Consider the following 16,542-nt stretch of genomic DNA (forward strand, 5'->3'; position numbering starts at 1 on the left):
TATTCTGGATGAATCCTACAATTAGTAAATGCAACCTAACATTTGTATAGGAGTCTGAAGATAGTAGGCCTCCATGTATTCCTTATTCTATTATACTTGTAGCTTGAGTAGGGGTAGTAATTGGGTCGGATCGGACATAAACGGTCGGGTCAGATGCAGGTCGGATCAGAAAATTATAAATCTAAACTTGACCTATTTATTAAACAGGTTAAACGGGTCGAGTCGGGTTACTTGTTTAATAAACAAGTCGGGTTTAGATTGAAATTTCTGACCCGTTTATTAAACAGGTAACCCGACCCGACCCGTTTAACCTATTTAATAAACAGGTAACCTATTTGCCCAACCCAACCCGTTTAACCCGTTTAACCTGTTTTCTAAATCGAATAATCATCCATTAATGCTGCCAGCATAAGTTCTTACCTCGGCCAGACATAATGAATAAAAATCACTGGATTTCAAGACGATCAAATATCAAACACAGGCATTGAATGACAGCTCTTCTAGAGTTTTAAAACACAGCACATTTCATGTTTCTCCATGTCAATACACATACAGACAGCAACCTACAAGCAGTAAATGTATAGACATCTAGCAATTAAAGATGCAGCACGCAAGTTTCAACCCACAAGCAGCAACCATATTACCAAACCATGAGGCATCAGCAACTAAAGATGCGAAAACGCATGATTTCTACTGCATTTACAGAGTCTGTTGGTTGATATAGGGGAGAATGAAGGAATCTGGATGGAGACATGCATGAAAAGGAATCTCATCAAAACCAAGGCCAGTAAAAACAATACAACCAGAGGTTCAAATCCCAAACCTCAACAGATTCAAACAAAATGAACAACTAGTCCAGCCATGCCCGCTCCCTTCCCTAACAAATCCATCAATTCAGGCCATGAATGGGCTTAGAAGAGCTTGTAGGGGGACGAAGCATCCAAGGGGTGGATGAGATAGGTGAGGACTAAGGCCGCTAGCATCAGCACGTAGGCAATTCCTTGGTCAATCGATGACCCTGCAGAGGAGCAAAGTAACAAATCATTCAACGTCATCAGTTCAAACTAAACACTATGGATATCGGTGACTCTACAACAGCTAAAGATAACAAAGTGGATTGTCCAAGTCCATGATCATGATTCATCTCACTATGAATTGGATTCAACATTGCTGAGCATTGAATTGATTGAGTTTCATTGTAGGAACTTGAGTTTATAACATCTTCTACAATCTCATATAACTCGGCCTTCTCAACATCTACATTGAAATATTGCAATAATTAATAATAAATTTATTCAAAAAATAATAGAAATATAATTAATAAAACATACACCTTTCTTTTCAAATACCCAATCTCGAGTACAAATCAAGGCCTCAGTAATATTCGGTTTAAGTACACTACGATAGTTATCAAGTACTCGCCCACCGATACTAAAAACAGATTCAGAGGCGACCGTAGAGATTGGAATAGTTAGAATATCACGTGCCATAAGAGAAAGTTAAGGATAATGAAACTACTTGGTTTTCCAAAAATCAAGGGTATCCAAATTGGACTCCCTATCAACTTTAGGCTCATCCAAATATAATTCCAATTGAGACTTCTGTGCAGTAGTCACAAAATCAAAGCTTTCAAATGTATCAAAATCCTACATTATTGAAAAAATGGAATGAGTTATTTATAAGAAACAATACCATATACAAGCACATTACATTTATTTTAGATAAAAAAAAGTTTTATATTACCTTTAAAGCATTTGCTTTTCTAAATGCCTCAGAAGTTTCAGAAGAAGTACCAGTCTCCATATCTCCATGAGTTGACGTGCTAGCAGTTGAAGTTTTAGAAGAAGCAAGCATATACTGATTAAAGAGAGAAAACATACAATCACAGATGCGCATGCTCTCAGTAGAACCATACCCATTCAACTTCTTATAACAATACTCTACAAACTGAAATTTGTACCGTGGATCCAAAATAACTACCATGGCCAAGATTAAGCTATGATCCGACCAATACTTGTCAAATTTTTCATACATCTGTCGTGTCATTCTTTGTATGAAAGTATCTGCACTCTACATCTCTTGCCTTAAAGTAAGCTCAATCAAGAAAACTTGAGAAAAATATAAGTTTGATGTAGGATATTTAGCTCCGGAGAATACTAAAGTAGCATCATAGAATACACTCAACAATATGCTAATCTTCTCAACTTTACCCCACTCATCTTCAGATGGACAATGCTTGTAATCAGAGTCACTTAATTTCAAATGAAGAAAGGCACGACGGTAAAAGAGAGCACTATCTAGCATCAAAAAAGTTGAATTCCATCTTATAGGAACATCTTGCCTTAATCTCTTTTTTTTTTTTTCCAAAGAAACTTGTCTAACATATTCCAAAAATTTTTGTTTCCGAACTTGTGAACCTCTCACATATTTAATACATTCACGAACTTTAGAGATTGGTTCATCTATCTCCTTTAATCCCTCTTGTATAATTAAGTTAAGAGTATGAGCACAACATCGGACATGAAAGAACTCACCATCTGAGTAAAGTGCATTATTCAAATTAAGTTGGATCTTTAGCATATCAACAAAAACATCATTTACCGATGCATTATCCAATGTTATGCAATACAATTTCTTTTCAATCCCCAATCAATCAACAAACCACAAATTATTTCACATAAAGATATGCCATTATGTGGAGGAGGCATGAAGCAAAAGTTAAGAACTTTCTTTTGTAACACCCATTCTTCATCAATAAAATGGGCAGTTAAATATAAACACCCATCAGTAGTAATGGAGGTCCACAAATTCGAAGTTAAACTTATCCTAGAAGGAATTGAATGTAGCCATAATACTAATTTTTCCTTCTCTTTTTTACATAATTTCAACAAATCAGTCTTTAGAGTATTCCTTGATACTAATTTGGCCTCCTCATGAACATAAGCAAATAAAGATCTAATGCCTTCATACTCAACAAATTGAAATGGTAGATCATGCTTAATAATTGCAAGTGTTAGCAATTCACGGAATTTGTTAGAATTAAACTTAGTAGAACACATTGATATGGACCCTTGAGCTTCTGATAAGATCATCTGTCCTATGTCACGGTTCTTTTTGTAATTCTCTAAATAACATTTCAGATTTTCGGTCCCAACCTTACCACCAAATGAATATTCTGCACCACACTTTATAAACTTACATTTTTAGTTACTTCATTTATATGAAAATATTGATAAACAGAAAAAGTTAACTTTCTTTTACATTTGTAGAAATATATTACAACCTAAGGGCGTTGATTCAATTTGCCCTATCACCATCACTCTCTAACTCTATATTCACGAACTGTTTATCCATCTATATCATATAATTTAAAATTATATCAGAATACCAATTTAGGAAAAAAATGATTAGCTAAAAGAAGGAAAATAATCATGCTAAAGAAATTTAGCAATACTTGCTTTAGAGACACATTAATTTTGATTTTTCATGGCAACTTACTATCTTACAGAATTCAAAAACTGGGATTGCTTCCTTAGAAGTCTAAACAATGATTTGCTTGCAGCTTAAAATCAACAACAACAACAACAATAAGCAGCATGTAGAAAGGTTTAACCTAAACATGCAATCACAAACACCTGCATTGCAGGAATTTTGAAATTTCTAACTAGACAAACACTTTTAGGTTATAGAAATGCTATAGCTTGATCATTATATTACATCTTATTCTTATTCGCTTAAAAACATAATAGAATAGTAATCTTATTCGCTTATGTCCTCCTTATATGCTGAAATTTTTCATCATATTTGCCATGGCCCATGTGAAGTGTAGGTGCAATAAAAGCCTAAAATAAAGCACAGTAGCATTGAGCGTCACAATTCACAAACCTATGCCGCAAAAGTAAATTTTAAAAGGAACAGAGTGTTTTTATTTTTTTTCTATCAAAGACCGACAAAAAAGGTTTTTCATAATAATTTTGACCAACAATGAAAACATCAACAAAAAAAAACAGTAACCAATCTAAATAAATCAGTCTATGGTGTGGTCCCGGGAAAATCATGTTTTCTCTACTAATCAGCTTGCAAAAGATAAAACCAGTCTAGCATACAGAGGATTATAGGATTTAAGAAGCTCATGATTGGGAATTCAATAAACTGCATTATTAGCAACCAAATGGAAGGATTCAGCTTGACATTGGGCCCTTGATGCCTCCTTGCTTAACAAACATAGACAAAAGCACCAGCTTGTTGGAACCAATTAATAGCGGTCCTAAAGAAACATAAGAGAGATAAAAGTTCCATGCAAAACAAAAGGGAGAGATGAAAGAAAAACCCTAAAACAAGCCTTGATCCTAGTTGGAAATGCACCATCTATTTAGATTTTAGAATCTACAACCTCTGATTGCTAAGCAGAGGGGTATAGCTACCAAGGCAAGCCTGAGTTCATCAAACTAACTGATGCTTCTTTCCATGTAATTGCATGTAGGTTTAATTGGTTTTGCAGAAGAATGAACTTTTTGGGAGATACGTTGTTGCTTTCTAAAACTGGAAAATGCTTGAGATGCTAAGCATGCTCCATTCTACAAGCACTTACAACTGATCTACAACTTCATCATCAAAATCATCCCTATGACCATCCTTAGGTCATGTGATTTTTAAGATGCTCGATACTGTAAGATGTTGATAAGGTTTGATACTTGCACCTCACATTTTTTTTCAAATAATTATAGAACATTTTTTTTTGGGTAGAAGATAGATAATAATGTTGGTTCACAAAAAAGCATATGAGCTTCATTACTTAATATAGCGTAGTCCATAGTTACAGCAAGATGGATGAGATCAGTTTTATTTTCTTTCACTTTCCTCGTCTCCATCCTCAGCCTAAATTGCAAATAGTCTTTATCAGGAATATAAACAGGAACCAAAGAAAAGAGAAAAATTGGGACAAAGATCTGTAACAGATCAGACTAAATGATTTTAGTCCATTAGTGTAGATTGTACTCAACAAGGATCCATGCAATGTTCCATCCATATCGAGCTACAGAGCAATAACTAAAAAGAAATATATTCACAATAATGGGTCCTTTGTTTTGTTATAAGCCATGATTAAACTAGTATCAAATAAAAACCCGTTGCCACTAAAAACATCACCGATACTATATGATCTATTTCAATATGTTGATTTTTTGCAAACTTCCTTAAGATACCCGCTGCAATTAGCAATTGCATCTGTCATACATCACCTTCTGCTCAAAGTGTCAACTAGAACTGCCTCTGAACAATGAACCGAACACCTTGAATTCAAAAATGCAATTAGCAATTGCATCTGTCATACATCACCTTTCTCTTCTACGACCATCAATGGAGTCATGCTCCAGTATCTACAATAAGTGTACACCTTTTCCCTTTCGATGTACTTGTATCACTTTTGTAACCTTCTCCCATGAAATTAAAATGGAGAAGCAACTGATCTTTTGGTTATCGGTATAAAGTTCATTAACATCTCGCTGATCTGGGGAGATTAGGGTTTGAAAACTGATGTGTTGAACTGAAGTATGAAATGGAGCAATCTCTCTATATTCTTCTATTTTCTTCTCTGGATATCTATATGACTGCAGAAATGCTGCTTCCTGCTGGTGGAGATGCAAAAGGACTCTCTGGGAGCTCAATTTGGCCACTGCACACCAGAGAAAAACCTAGTTAGAGGTAGAAGGTACTTGTATGCATGAAAGCAAGTCAATTACTGGAACCTTGAAAACTGAAACAATTCTTTTCACATAAATTTGATATAATTAATATTTCATTAAAATTTGAGCAGATGCTGTGCTGTTACAGGAAACCTCAGAAGTTGCAAGGGCACAAGAGTGATTGTAAGTTTTCAAAATGATCTCAACAAAGATACAATTCAGTGTTCCAAGGATTCTTCCCCCAATCCTTAGACTATGAACACGAATATGGTGCAATTTCAAATTACAATATATGTAAAAAAAAATAAGTATCAAAAAATGCATCAAGAAATACCTTTAGTGATAAATAAAGAGAGTAATTCAGGGTAAGCATTAACCAGGAAGTGTTACTCATTCTACCCATTTAGCCTTGGAAGGGAAAAAACACAAATTGAATGAAAACAATGGTTAATAGTAAAGCATATAACCAATGATAATAATCTTTTATGGAAAATAATGTTCACATATTATTTAGCTATATAGTTATATTTTGCATATGGCTTACCTCTCCGGGTCACTGTAACTGTCGTTTCTTTGCCTAGCTTTGTCATCACTTGTCGAAACATTATTAAGAGCAGCAAGGGTATAGCTAAAATGATCTATCAATGGGAACTCATAGGGATCTGAACAACAACCGCAAAGAAAAATTCTAGAAATTAGTGCAGGACATATGAACCAGGATAAGGAATTTTCTCAAGATTAAATTGTCAAACCTTCTGTAACTTTAAATCCTTCCATGTCATAACAGAAATATGGTTGCTAAGATAGTGGCTTAGATGCTAAGTTCAACTCAGAGAGACGCTTTCTCTCAAGTTCAAATATCATTTCCTGCTCAATTAACTTGCTTTTAAGCATCCTGGGGCTATCAGATTCTCTTGGAACTGAAGGCAAGATGCATCATATAAAATTACAAAGAAGTTAGAATGGAGTAATATACAAAGATAAACATCAATCTTTTACAGAAAAAAGTAATATGAATCATGACTTTAGTTGAAAATGCCTACTTACCTGCATGAAGCTTAGGATCCATTTCAAGATATTGAGAAGAATAATACATTGCAGGTTTTATTTTCTCCATATAGGTTCTGCAATGTAAGAAATGTTTCATGTCATGATTATGAAAAACTACAATCAGAAGAAATAAAACCGAGCATCAACTTTGTAAAACCAGTATGGGTAGATGAGCCAAACATTAGTCAAACTGCATGTTGATTTATAAAGTCTTAAGTTGGGGTAAATTAGCAAAGTCAATTATAATGCCTCTGAAGGACGAAAGAAACCTTAACGCAACATCGACTATAACCATAATGAAGAAGCACTGACAATTAAGCATGAGAAACAAAAAAAAAAATCATGCTCATAACATAAACATGTATAGTGTCGTGGATATTGTTATTTAATTATGGTCCTTTTCTCCAATTTCTAGCAAGCTAGATTGCAGGTCAGAACATTTTTGGCCAGCAAATTTGATATCAATGAAACAAAACACTAGAAAGGAATTTCCACCCAAAGTTTTCCTCTGTGTTTTATTCTCAAATAAAAATTTCCTGCACAAAACCTGTACAATATATTTGTTCTTAATGCTGATTTTTTATGTGATTAGTACTGTAAATTTCTAGTTATTAGTATCTGATTCCATCCTAGTGAACGTGAGTTGTAAGCACCAAAATATGTAGCCTTCAATGGTGAACCATAATTTAGACATTGGAGTAATGTTGAATAAGAATGAATAAATGTTTTCAAATCTACAACAGCGCCATAATCGTCCAATTTTGGACCATTCCAAAACTGCTCCTGAATTTTTTAGCTAAATTATGAGTTTAGTCATGAAAATGAGGACAAAGCATGTTATACATTAGCCTTTCAGAATTCAGATGTCTCTCATGTTTTATGGTAAGTATGCACAAATTTTAATCAATCATACACAAGAGAATTCTTTTTCTTATTTATATGTTTTAGATACTTTCTCTCAGTGCTTCTAATTTATATATTTTAATTTCAATCTTTTGCAAAATATCATTTCAGTTGCACTTTCAAAATGATCCTGAATTCTCATATACAGCAGAAAATTACGCTTCAAGGGAAAAATGGTAACAATTATGCAGAGTAGATGTTTCGAGGACTTGGAAACAACACTTTCCCATTTTCTCAACGCATATTCTTGGCATTTACATCATTCAGGATCTGGCATATAAGTTTGCATGTAAAAAGTATATACAATAATCAACTTCTGTATATAAGGGAAAAAAAATTGTGCATATGAGATCCTAGTAAAAATATTGAAAAAAATATGCTCCTAGAGGCCGGTTGAGATACATTTCAGCAAAGAATCTGATAGTTGAAATTGGCTGGTTAATCATATATACTTTCAGATTCATAACATGGGCAATGCTACTCAAATTATTCAGAAGCAGATTATAATAAATGACAACAAGTTTTAATTCAGAATGACAGTGGTGGAGAGATCAAGCCACATATGAATAATAACAATCCTGCAAAAGTTTAGTTGCCAACTACAATAGATTATGAGACAATTGACAGACATCCTAAACAGAACTTAAGGTGTCAATATCCTCAATTTTTCCATATATAACTTAACTAGAACACAAGAATAACAAACAAAATAGGGATTCCTAATAGAGATAAAGAAAAAGCTTCTTGAAAAAAAAATCTTCCATATATGAGATCCTCACAGAAATATTGAAAAAAGCCCCAGCTAGAGGTCAGTTAAGATACATTTCAGTGCAAAATCTGATAGTTGAAATCAGCTGTTTAATCATATGTGCATTCGAATAACATCACCAATGGTACTCAAATTATTCAAAAGCAGATTATAATAAAGGAGAACAAAAAATTCTAACTCAGAATGACAGTAGTGGAGAGATCAGAGCACATATTAAATAAAGCCAATCCTTCTAACATTCAGTTACCAACTAAAAGAGGCTATCAGACAAACAATAGACATGCTAAAGAGAGGTAACTTACCTATCAATAATCCTCGATTTTTCCTTATATGGCTTTACCAGGACACGAGAATTACAGATAAAATGGGGATTCCGCTTCATCAAAATATCATTAACAGTCTGTGCATAATGGAAGCTGACAAACCCAAACATTCGCTTTTCTTGGCTTGGAATCCTCACATCATGAACTGGGCCATAAATTCTGGTAAATAACAACGAACAAAGGCATCAATATCAAGGAAAATGCATTGACAAGTCTTTTTAGGTATAATTTGGCTGATGTTTAGTAACCTAAAATAGTTGGCAACATCTTCCTCAGTGAATGTGCTCTCTGCTGGGAATGTAAGATATATCTGATGAGAACTTGCAACTGTTGCACCTAGATCACTTCTCTCATTCCTGCATTCCATATATCTGTGGGCATCTTCTGCTAGTACTACCGAATGTTGCCCATGTGGTCTGTTATTCAAAAATGCATGTAAAGGAAAAACATAAATAGAAGTGGATAGCAATGCTGAGCCTATAACTACTCTCCCAGTTCATTTTGTAAATTGAAGTGGATAGCAATCAGAGAAAGCAACAATTACTGCCACCATGCTACTAATTTTGCAAACAAGTTCCAAATTGTATCACATCTTTTACAACTAGCACTCAGTTTACAGAATTAAACTAACTTAATGCAGCCTTTATTACGAAGAATTCGATAAGTATCTTAAACACGGAAACATGGAGGAACTTCCATGGAAGTACATAGATAGATACCTGTCTATGAACCGGATGCTGTTCTTCAAGCAGGCAAGCAACTTTGTCAAGCTGAAACCAGCCTTCCCATGCCGCTGGCTCTCAGTGAGGTACCCCTCAGCCTGAAGATTTCTTCCATATTTCTCATAATACAGCATAGGCAATGAGGCAATAGAAACAGGACTCCCTCTCTTTGACCTCAAGAGCTCTATGATCTCCATTTCAAGCCTCTCAGGTGACCCAGGTGTGAATCCATCATCTTCATTTGGCAATTCATTCATGCCGGGGCCAAATAACTGCGTACATCCATCCGGGTAGGACAGGCTGTGAGTGTTCCTGCAGTTCACCCCATGCTTGCAGAACCCCTTGATGTAGTAATGGCAAGCCTTGATAGGTAACTCCGAGAGGCTCTGTGATCTCCTGCTGGTCCTACCAGTTATCCCACCACCCAAGGCAGCATCTTTGTAGTAGTAATTGCCCATGGGGTTCACAGTATCCAATTGCTCATCCATGCCCAAGAACTGAGGTTCGTTACGAAGAGAGTGCAAATCCCCGACTGAATCCATATATGGTTGCAGGCCAAAATTTAAGCTGTGCATTGGAGATTGCTGATCGGAAGCAAGCTGAGGATCCCAACAGGGAGCAGGAACATGAAAGCTGGGAGGGGAAGAGATGGGGCATGTCCCAGAAGGAGGGTACGAACCGAGCTGGTGGGAAATGGTTTGTATGGATTGGATTTGAGCCGAGGCAGAGTTCTTGGGGAATAGCATTCTGAGCATGGCCCTGGCATCATTTATTTTGGATAGCAATATGTTCTCATGGACAATTGCTAACTGCACCATTTCTTGCTCCCCAGGTTCCTTCAGGAGGATGCATCCCATGATCTTAACAGCATTGTCTGGCTCGAGCTTTTGAATTCTACTGGAGATGATCTTTGTCAATTCAGAGAAATCCAAACCATAATATTTAGCCTCTGCATGATAAAAGAAAGAAATATGAGTAAAACATCCAAGTTTAAACAACTTTTTGTGGAAATCCATCAAGCCATATAACTAGAAACTAGGGCAGAAAAGAAGAATAAACAAAAGAAATTCTGAAAATTCATTAATTGTTGAGAACTCCAGGAAAAGATGACAGAATCTAAATCTTCCTACTTACTATATTACCTTTTCTAGTAATATTTTTCGGTAAACACCTGCCCTCTTAATTGACAAATCCACAAGTCAAAAACAGTACTAAATCTTGGCTATATTTTATGACTAAAGTCATATTCCCCAAAGCCTGTTTTAACCACAAATTATTTTGTAAAATTGAAGAACAAAGACCGAAACCCATAGAACATGATAGAGAACACTAAAGATAGACATTCATATTCAAATTCGAATCTTGAACCTGATTCAGAAACAACTATATTACTATTTAAGGAGAGATTTTCCTTACCAGCCATTTCAAACCCAGAAACAACCCCCTTTCACATGGAAGAAGAACACAAAGAAGATAAAGGAGGAGGAGGAGGAGGAGGGGGAGAGAGATTGTGCATTTTCAGAGAAAAAGATGGACAGAATATAAACAACCAACTCTGGACAAAGTTGAAATCAAAAGCCCTCAAAAATACTATTTTCATGGTATTTGGCAAAGCATTTTATTGCAAAAGAAATAGTGAAAAGAAGAATCTACCAAAAAAAATGAAAAGCTAAAATTCTGCAACCAACCCACTTTCTATAAACTAATTTTTCGTACGACCAAGTTAAAAGAAAAAGATTCCAACCACTACTTTAAGCAATGCCCTTGCAATCAATAAAATAAACATCATGTTACTGGAATATGGACCCGGGGACGACCATTGGGCCAAGAAGGTGGGGCTCCGGTGAGAATCAGCGGGCTTCGGGTGGCGGCGGTCCGTCGGCGGGCGGCGTCCTCCGGGGGACCTGCAAGAAACCGGTGGCCTGGATATCCGGCGCTGGCCCTCCGATGCTTAAGTCAGAAGGGAGGAAATATAAGTAGAAGCAATAATCTGTCTAGAGTTTCCGCCCCCTCCTTTATGGTAGAGGGGTTCCCCTTTTATAGTGGGATGTTGGGTTACCTGTGATGCGACGGGACCAGGCTGCCGTATGGCTGAGCACGTCGCATGAATTAGCACACGATCATGTGAATTAATGCCTTGCTATAGAGGATGAGGTCGGGGTCAGAGAGTTGTCGCGGCTGACTAAACGCGGCCGAGCTGACTTACCATGGAGGATTGGAGATCCGCAGATAGCGGGAGCCATGCGCATTAATTGTTGAGTAAGCCAGAGGTCTGCAGAGACCATACGCATTAATTGTTGAGTAAGCTGGAGGTCTGCAGAGACCATGCGCATTAATTGTTGAGTAAACTGGAGGTCTGCAGAGACCATGCGCATTAATTGTTGAGTAAGCTGGAGGTCTGTAGAGACCATGCGCATTAATTGTTGCGTAAGCCGCCCAAGGCGTGGTTCCGAACTGGGCCGTAGGAGGATGTGACAGTAGCGGGCAGTTGGTGAGGTCTGACTTCTAGGGATCAGATGCCTTCCGAGATCGGGCGCTTTCTAGGTCGGGCGTTCCGAGGTTGAGAGTTTAGGGTTGGGCGCCTGGTAGGGCGTCAGGTGGTCCGAGGTCGGGCGCGAGGTCGGTTGTCCAGATTAGGGCACTTCCGATCACGTGCTAGCGACGCGCCCATGTACTTGAGGGGACTTGTATTTTCCCCAACACTGCCCCCCGACTTCCGAGTTCGGGTTGCTTGCGAGCTCGGACGTGGGAAGTAGTTTGCTTTTATTACGGTGATGGGGGCCAGGGAGACTTAAATTATGTCGGCGCTCCACGCACTTCGGGGTGCTTTTAATGGGGGGAAAGGAGGTGACGCCCTAGCGTCCTTCGAGGCCTTTTTGTGTAGCGGGCTCATGATGAGGCTCCAAGATCTGACGGGAACGGCGCCTCGATTCCGTACCCGAGGCGCCCGTTCGGAATAAATGCGCTGCTTCAGCTTTTGGAGTCGACACGCGGCGCCATCCGGACGGAAGGCGGGATTCAGCCCCGCCGATCTGGGCCGTTGGGGAGGTCTATATAAACCCTCCGACTTAGCCCTAGGAAGGTCCTGCTTGTTTGTTATTGCTGCCATTTTCTCTCCCGGTTGCGACTGATCCTTCCCGGCGACATTCAGGGGCGATTTCCAACGGTGACCAGAGACAACTCCTGGTGGCCCCATAGTAGGTCGTCTTCCCACATTAGCTCGGAAGTTTTCTTTTTTCTCTTTTTCTTTGAATTCTCGCCTCTTTCTTCTTCTTTGTTTTCGTTTTTTGCCCCTTCCTTCCTCCTTTCTTTTGAGATGGGTCTTGGTCCCGGTGAAGTCGGGTCTACCCTAACCGAGGAGGAACTGAGCTAGTCCATTCTCGGTTCTTCTTCCGACTCGGGTTTCGTCTCGAGCTCGCAGGGTCGGAAGACCGGATGACTAGGCCTCCTCCAGGTCGGATCGGGGTGTACGTTGATACACTCTGGTCCGGCCTGCGGTTCCCCCTTCATGAGTTTGTGAATGACCTACTGGTAGAGTACCAGCTTGTCCTAGCGCAGCTCACTCCAAACTCATGGAGGACTATCATTGGGTTCGTGTCCCTCTGCCTGGCGCATGGTATCCCGACCTCGGTGAATGTCTTCCGCCGGTGTTTCATGTTAAAGACGAACCTGGCGGACGTAGAATGGTTGTACTTTGCCTGGAGGAGCGGTATGTCGCTCTTCTGAGGTGCCCCTTCCTCAATTCATGAGTGGAAGGGGAGATTTTTCTTTCTTTCTTCCGAGCTCTCGTGGGGGTTCAATCTAAGATGGGGGCGTCCCGGGCTGAAGGCCTTGAATAGGCTCAACAATCTTTCGGTGGACGAGCAGAGGGCCTTCGATGCCCTGCGAAGTCTCGAGAGGGACATCCTCCTGACCGAGTTTCTGACCGAGGAAGCTCTGGTGGAGGTTGGCCTGAGCTCGGCGCGCCCCGAGGGTAAGGGCAGTTGTGCTGCTCCTTCATTCTTTAGTTTTTACCTTATTTGTTTCTTTCCTTTGTTCTTCTGATGTTGGTCTGACACTTAGAAGAATTTCTTTATTTCAGACATTCCTCACATGCCGACCAGCAACACATCCCTCTTTTCTCGACTGAAGAGGCGGGCGGCCAAGGCCGGTGGGGCTATTCCTCAGCCCCAGAACAAGTCCAAGTCGGCCGCCACTTCTACCCTGCCGAGGTGGGGGGTTCTGAGGCCGAAGCCTCGGTGATTGCTCGGGGGCGAGTTCCAGCTGCCGAGTGTGCGAGCTCAGGTTCTGCAGGGGCGTCTGGTTCGGGGTCTCCAACCTGTCCCGCCCCCGTTTCTCAGCGGGCGGGTCGGCCGGTCATCCGCCTGCGACGCTCGGGGCCCGAGCCGAGCAGGGGCCCTGGGGTCCCGAGTGCACCTCGCACCGTTGTCACGAGCTCAGCTGGGCCGAGCTCTTCAGAGGCCGAAGGGAGGGAGTCGGCCGAGCTGGAGTCTCCGATACCCGAGGGGAGCTCGGCCTTCCAAGACGGCGACGTCGCGCGTGAAGTGTTCCGCCGCGCCATGCTTCCAGCCGATCAGACCGAATTCCGGACCTTCACGCTCGAGGAGATCGTCGACCAAACCTACTGCAACACTGCTCGGGTAAGTCACCCTCTCATCTTGCCCTTAGTCATTAATATTTTCTTTATTTTTACTTATAGTTGCTTTCTCTACAGTATATCCACGAAGTTGATACCCTGGTATTCATCGCCTCGAAATGCCAGGAGGGTCTCGGCGGCTCTGCAGGCAACTGGAGCCGGCCAAGAAAAGGATCGCCGAGCTGGAGGCCGCGCTGGCGGAGGCAGTGGCACAGAGAGAGGCTACCGAGGCCGGTCAGCAAGCCATCGTCGACGAACTAGAAGAGGAGAGGGCCGCACACTCCTTGACGAGATCAGCACTGCGCGCCTCCGAGGCGCGTCTTGCCGAGGCCCGCTCCGAAGCCGCCAGCCACAAGTATGAGGGCGGGGTCCTCCGCCTAAAGGTCGAGCAGCTCGAGGTCTGGGAGAAAAGGGCGCTCGAGCAAGCTGAGAATGTCGTGGAGCTCTTCAAGGAGTCGGAAGAGTTTCGCGCATGTTGGAGGAGGAGACCGTGGACGGGTTCCTCCGGAGCTTCGAGAATTTTCGGAGGCAGATGGCTCGGTACTGCCCCCAGCTCGACCTTTCGGAGATCCGTCCGAGGATGGGGACAGGCGCTGAGTCCGAGGACGATGTCCCTGCGATTCTCACGCCTGAGGAGGAGTTCGTCGAGGCCGAGGCCGAGGCTGATATGGTCAATCAAGCGGTGTCGGAGGTTCCTCCCAGGGAAGTTGCCGAGGGTGCTCCCGAGGCTTCTGTTGAGGCCCTAGTTGAGGCCACTACGGAGGGTTCCAAGCCAGCGCCCGCTGAAGGCTCTCAGGTTATTACCATAGATGACCCTGAGGGTGACGCTGGTGCAACCGCCGCTCCCTAGGACTTAGCTCTTTTTTTTTTGTTTTAAACGAGGTCGGCCTTCAAACTTATTGTTCGGCCAACCCTCAATTTTGTACTTCAGCCTTCGGGTTTCTTATTAATGAAAGAGTATCTTTTGCCAATTTGTATTCGCCCTTCTTTCTTTCTTCCGCGCAATAATTTCTTTTAAGTTTCCGAATTCGGCTAAGCTCTCAGGCTCGAACTCCGTAGACTTAGGTTCGAGACATTTTCACTAAGCTATTAGACTTAGCCCCGATAAGGATAGCATTTTAGGCGCCGAGCTCAGACCTTGAGGGTATTCGTTAAGTCCTTGAGCTCGGCCAGGTTCGCAAACCTTAGTCCCGTGGGGCTAGGTTCTGACTTAGCCCCGTGGGGCTAGGTTTCGCTAGGGAAAGCCCCAAGCTTAGATTTTTAGAAAGATTCTTCGAGTCTTCGAGCTCGGATGCGAATCTTACCAAGCCCTTAAGTTCGGCTTTTGGACCCCGAAGGGGTTTCGTCAGGTCCTCTGGTTTGCCTTTCGAGAAACTCGGCTAAGCTTTTGAATTCGGCTATCCGGTCGCGGGCTTACGAAAGGTTTTGGGGTCAGTCTTCGAGGAGACTGTAGATCGAAACAGCGTTGTTGTTGGGTCAGTCTCTTAGTTGAGGTACCAACAAATGGGGCAAAGATTTATGATGGGTGCCTTGGCACTTCTAAACTCAACTAGAGTATTAAAGGTCGAGGCTGTCGCTGTGGGCCGGCACCGACCTTTCGGTATTTGGGCTTAGCCGGGTCCCCACTCGGAGGGGCCTATATAGATCAACATGGAGATCAACAAAGAGAGCGTGCACGAGGTCGGTGGGACCTCGGCCTTAGATTTACCCAGAGAAGGATCCCGACTTTGGTCGGGGGAAATCCCGAGTTTACTCAGGATCTTGCCGACGGCACGTGAGTAAACAAATGAAATGGAGTAGGTGCCGAGTGGGATGTACCTCTTGCACCTTCGAGAGCAAGCGCTCCGTGTTAAAGCGGGCCGCTTTGTTTCTTGGTCAGCTTTCGGAGGCGTCCTTCGGCTTGGGGTCCATTTCGGGAACACCGGCGAACTGGGAGATGCTGCCATTGTCGAAGATTTTAGCGGATGTTGTTTCGTTGTCGCTGTCAAGTATCCCGGGAGGGCTGCGAAGGCACTATCCCCGATCTTTCGAGGTCGAGGGAGCTCGAGCTTGCTGTCGAACTGGTGGTACTTTCCGAGGTCGAGAGAGTTTGGGACTCTACGGTCGACACACGGAGCATCCCGACCCAAATCGAGGTATCGAGCACAAGGTCGAGGGAGCTTGGGCTCGCTGTCGACCTGGTGACGCTTTCCGAGGTCGAGAGAGTTTGGGACTCTACGGTCAACACACGGGGCATCCCGACCTTAATCGAGGTATCGAGCACGAGGTCGAGGGAGCTTGGGCTCGCTGTCGACCTGGTGACGCTTCCCGAGGTCGAGGAAGTTTGGGACTCTACGGTCGACACACGGGGCATCCCGACCTTAGTCGAGGTATCGAGCACGAGGTCAAGGGAGCTTGGGCTCGCTGTCGACCTGGTGATGCTTTCCGAGGTCGAGGAAGTTTAGGACTCTACGGT

The 16,542-nt window shown here is 41.9% G+C and overlaps 1 protein-coding gene across 2 annotated transcripts; it reads right to left on the reverse strand.

Annotated features, from left to right (window-relative positions):
* Nucleotides 1–5,046: 5,046 nt before the first annotated feature.
* LOC103697466 (zinc finger CCCH domain-containing protein 18-like) lies at nucleotides 5,047–11,113 on the reverse strand. Of its 2 annotated transcripts, XM_039118052.1 has the most exons (8): nucleotides 10,868–11,110; nucleotides 9,449–10,400; nucleotides 8,978–9,145; nucleotides 8,709–8,888; nucleotides 6,732–6,808; nucleotides 6,437–6,604; nucleotides 6,229–6,346; nucleotides 5,047–5,674 (listed from the first exon to the last, which is right to left on the reverse strand). In XM_039118052.1, exons 1-6 carry the CDS (start codon nucleotides 10,872–10,874, stop codon nucleotides 6,483–6,485), a joined length of 1,506 nt encoding a protein of 501 aa, XP_038973980.1. In that variant the 5' UTR covers nucleotides 10,875–11,110; the 3' UTR covers nucleotides 5,047–5,674; nucleotides 6,229–6,346; nucleotides 6,437–6,482. The 2 variants fall into 2 exon arrangements, with proteins under 2 accessions (XP_038973980.1, XP_038973979.1); XM_039118051.1 differs by having other exon boundaries at nucleotides 9,449–11,113.
* Between the last annotated feature and the right edge of the window lie 5,429 nt (nucleotides 11,114–16,542).

This window comes from Phoenix dactylifera, unplaced genomic scaffold (genome assembly GCF_009389715.1).
Source record: "Phoenix dactylifera cultivar Barhee BC4 unplaced genomic scaffold, palm_55x_up_171113_PBpolish2nd_filt_p 000300F, whole genome shotgun sequence".
NCBI lineage: Eukaryota > Viridiplantae > Streptophyta > Magnoliopsida > Arecales > Arecaceae > Phoenix > Phoenix dactylifera.

Bases quoted from the DNA above. Each gene is read 5' to 3' on its own strand.
- LOC103697466 (XM_039118051.1), bottom strand. From the start codon at position 10,467: ATGGATTTCCACAAAAAGTTGTTTAAACTTGGATGTTTTACTCATATT. The intron at 9,146-9,448 runs GTATCTATCTAT...TTTGAATAACAG, and splicing joins AGCATCCGGTTCATAGACAG to ACCACATGGGCAACATTCGG. The intron at 6,605-6,731 runs GTAAGTAGGCAT...TCTTGCCTTCAG, and splicing joins GGATCCTAAGCTTCATGCAG to TTCCAAGAGAATCTGATAGC.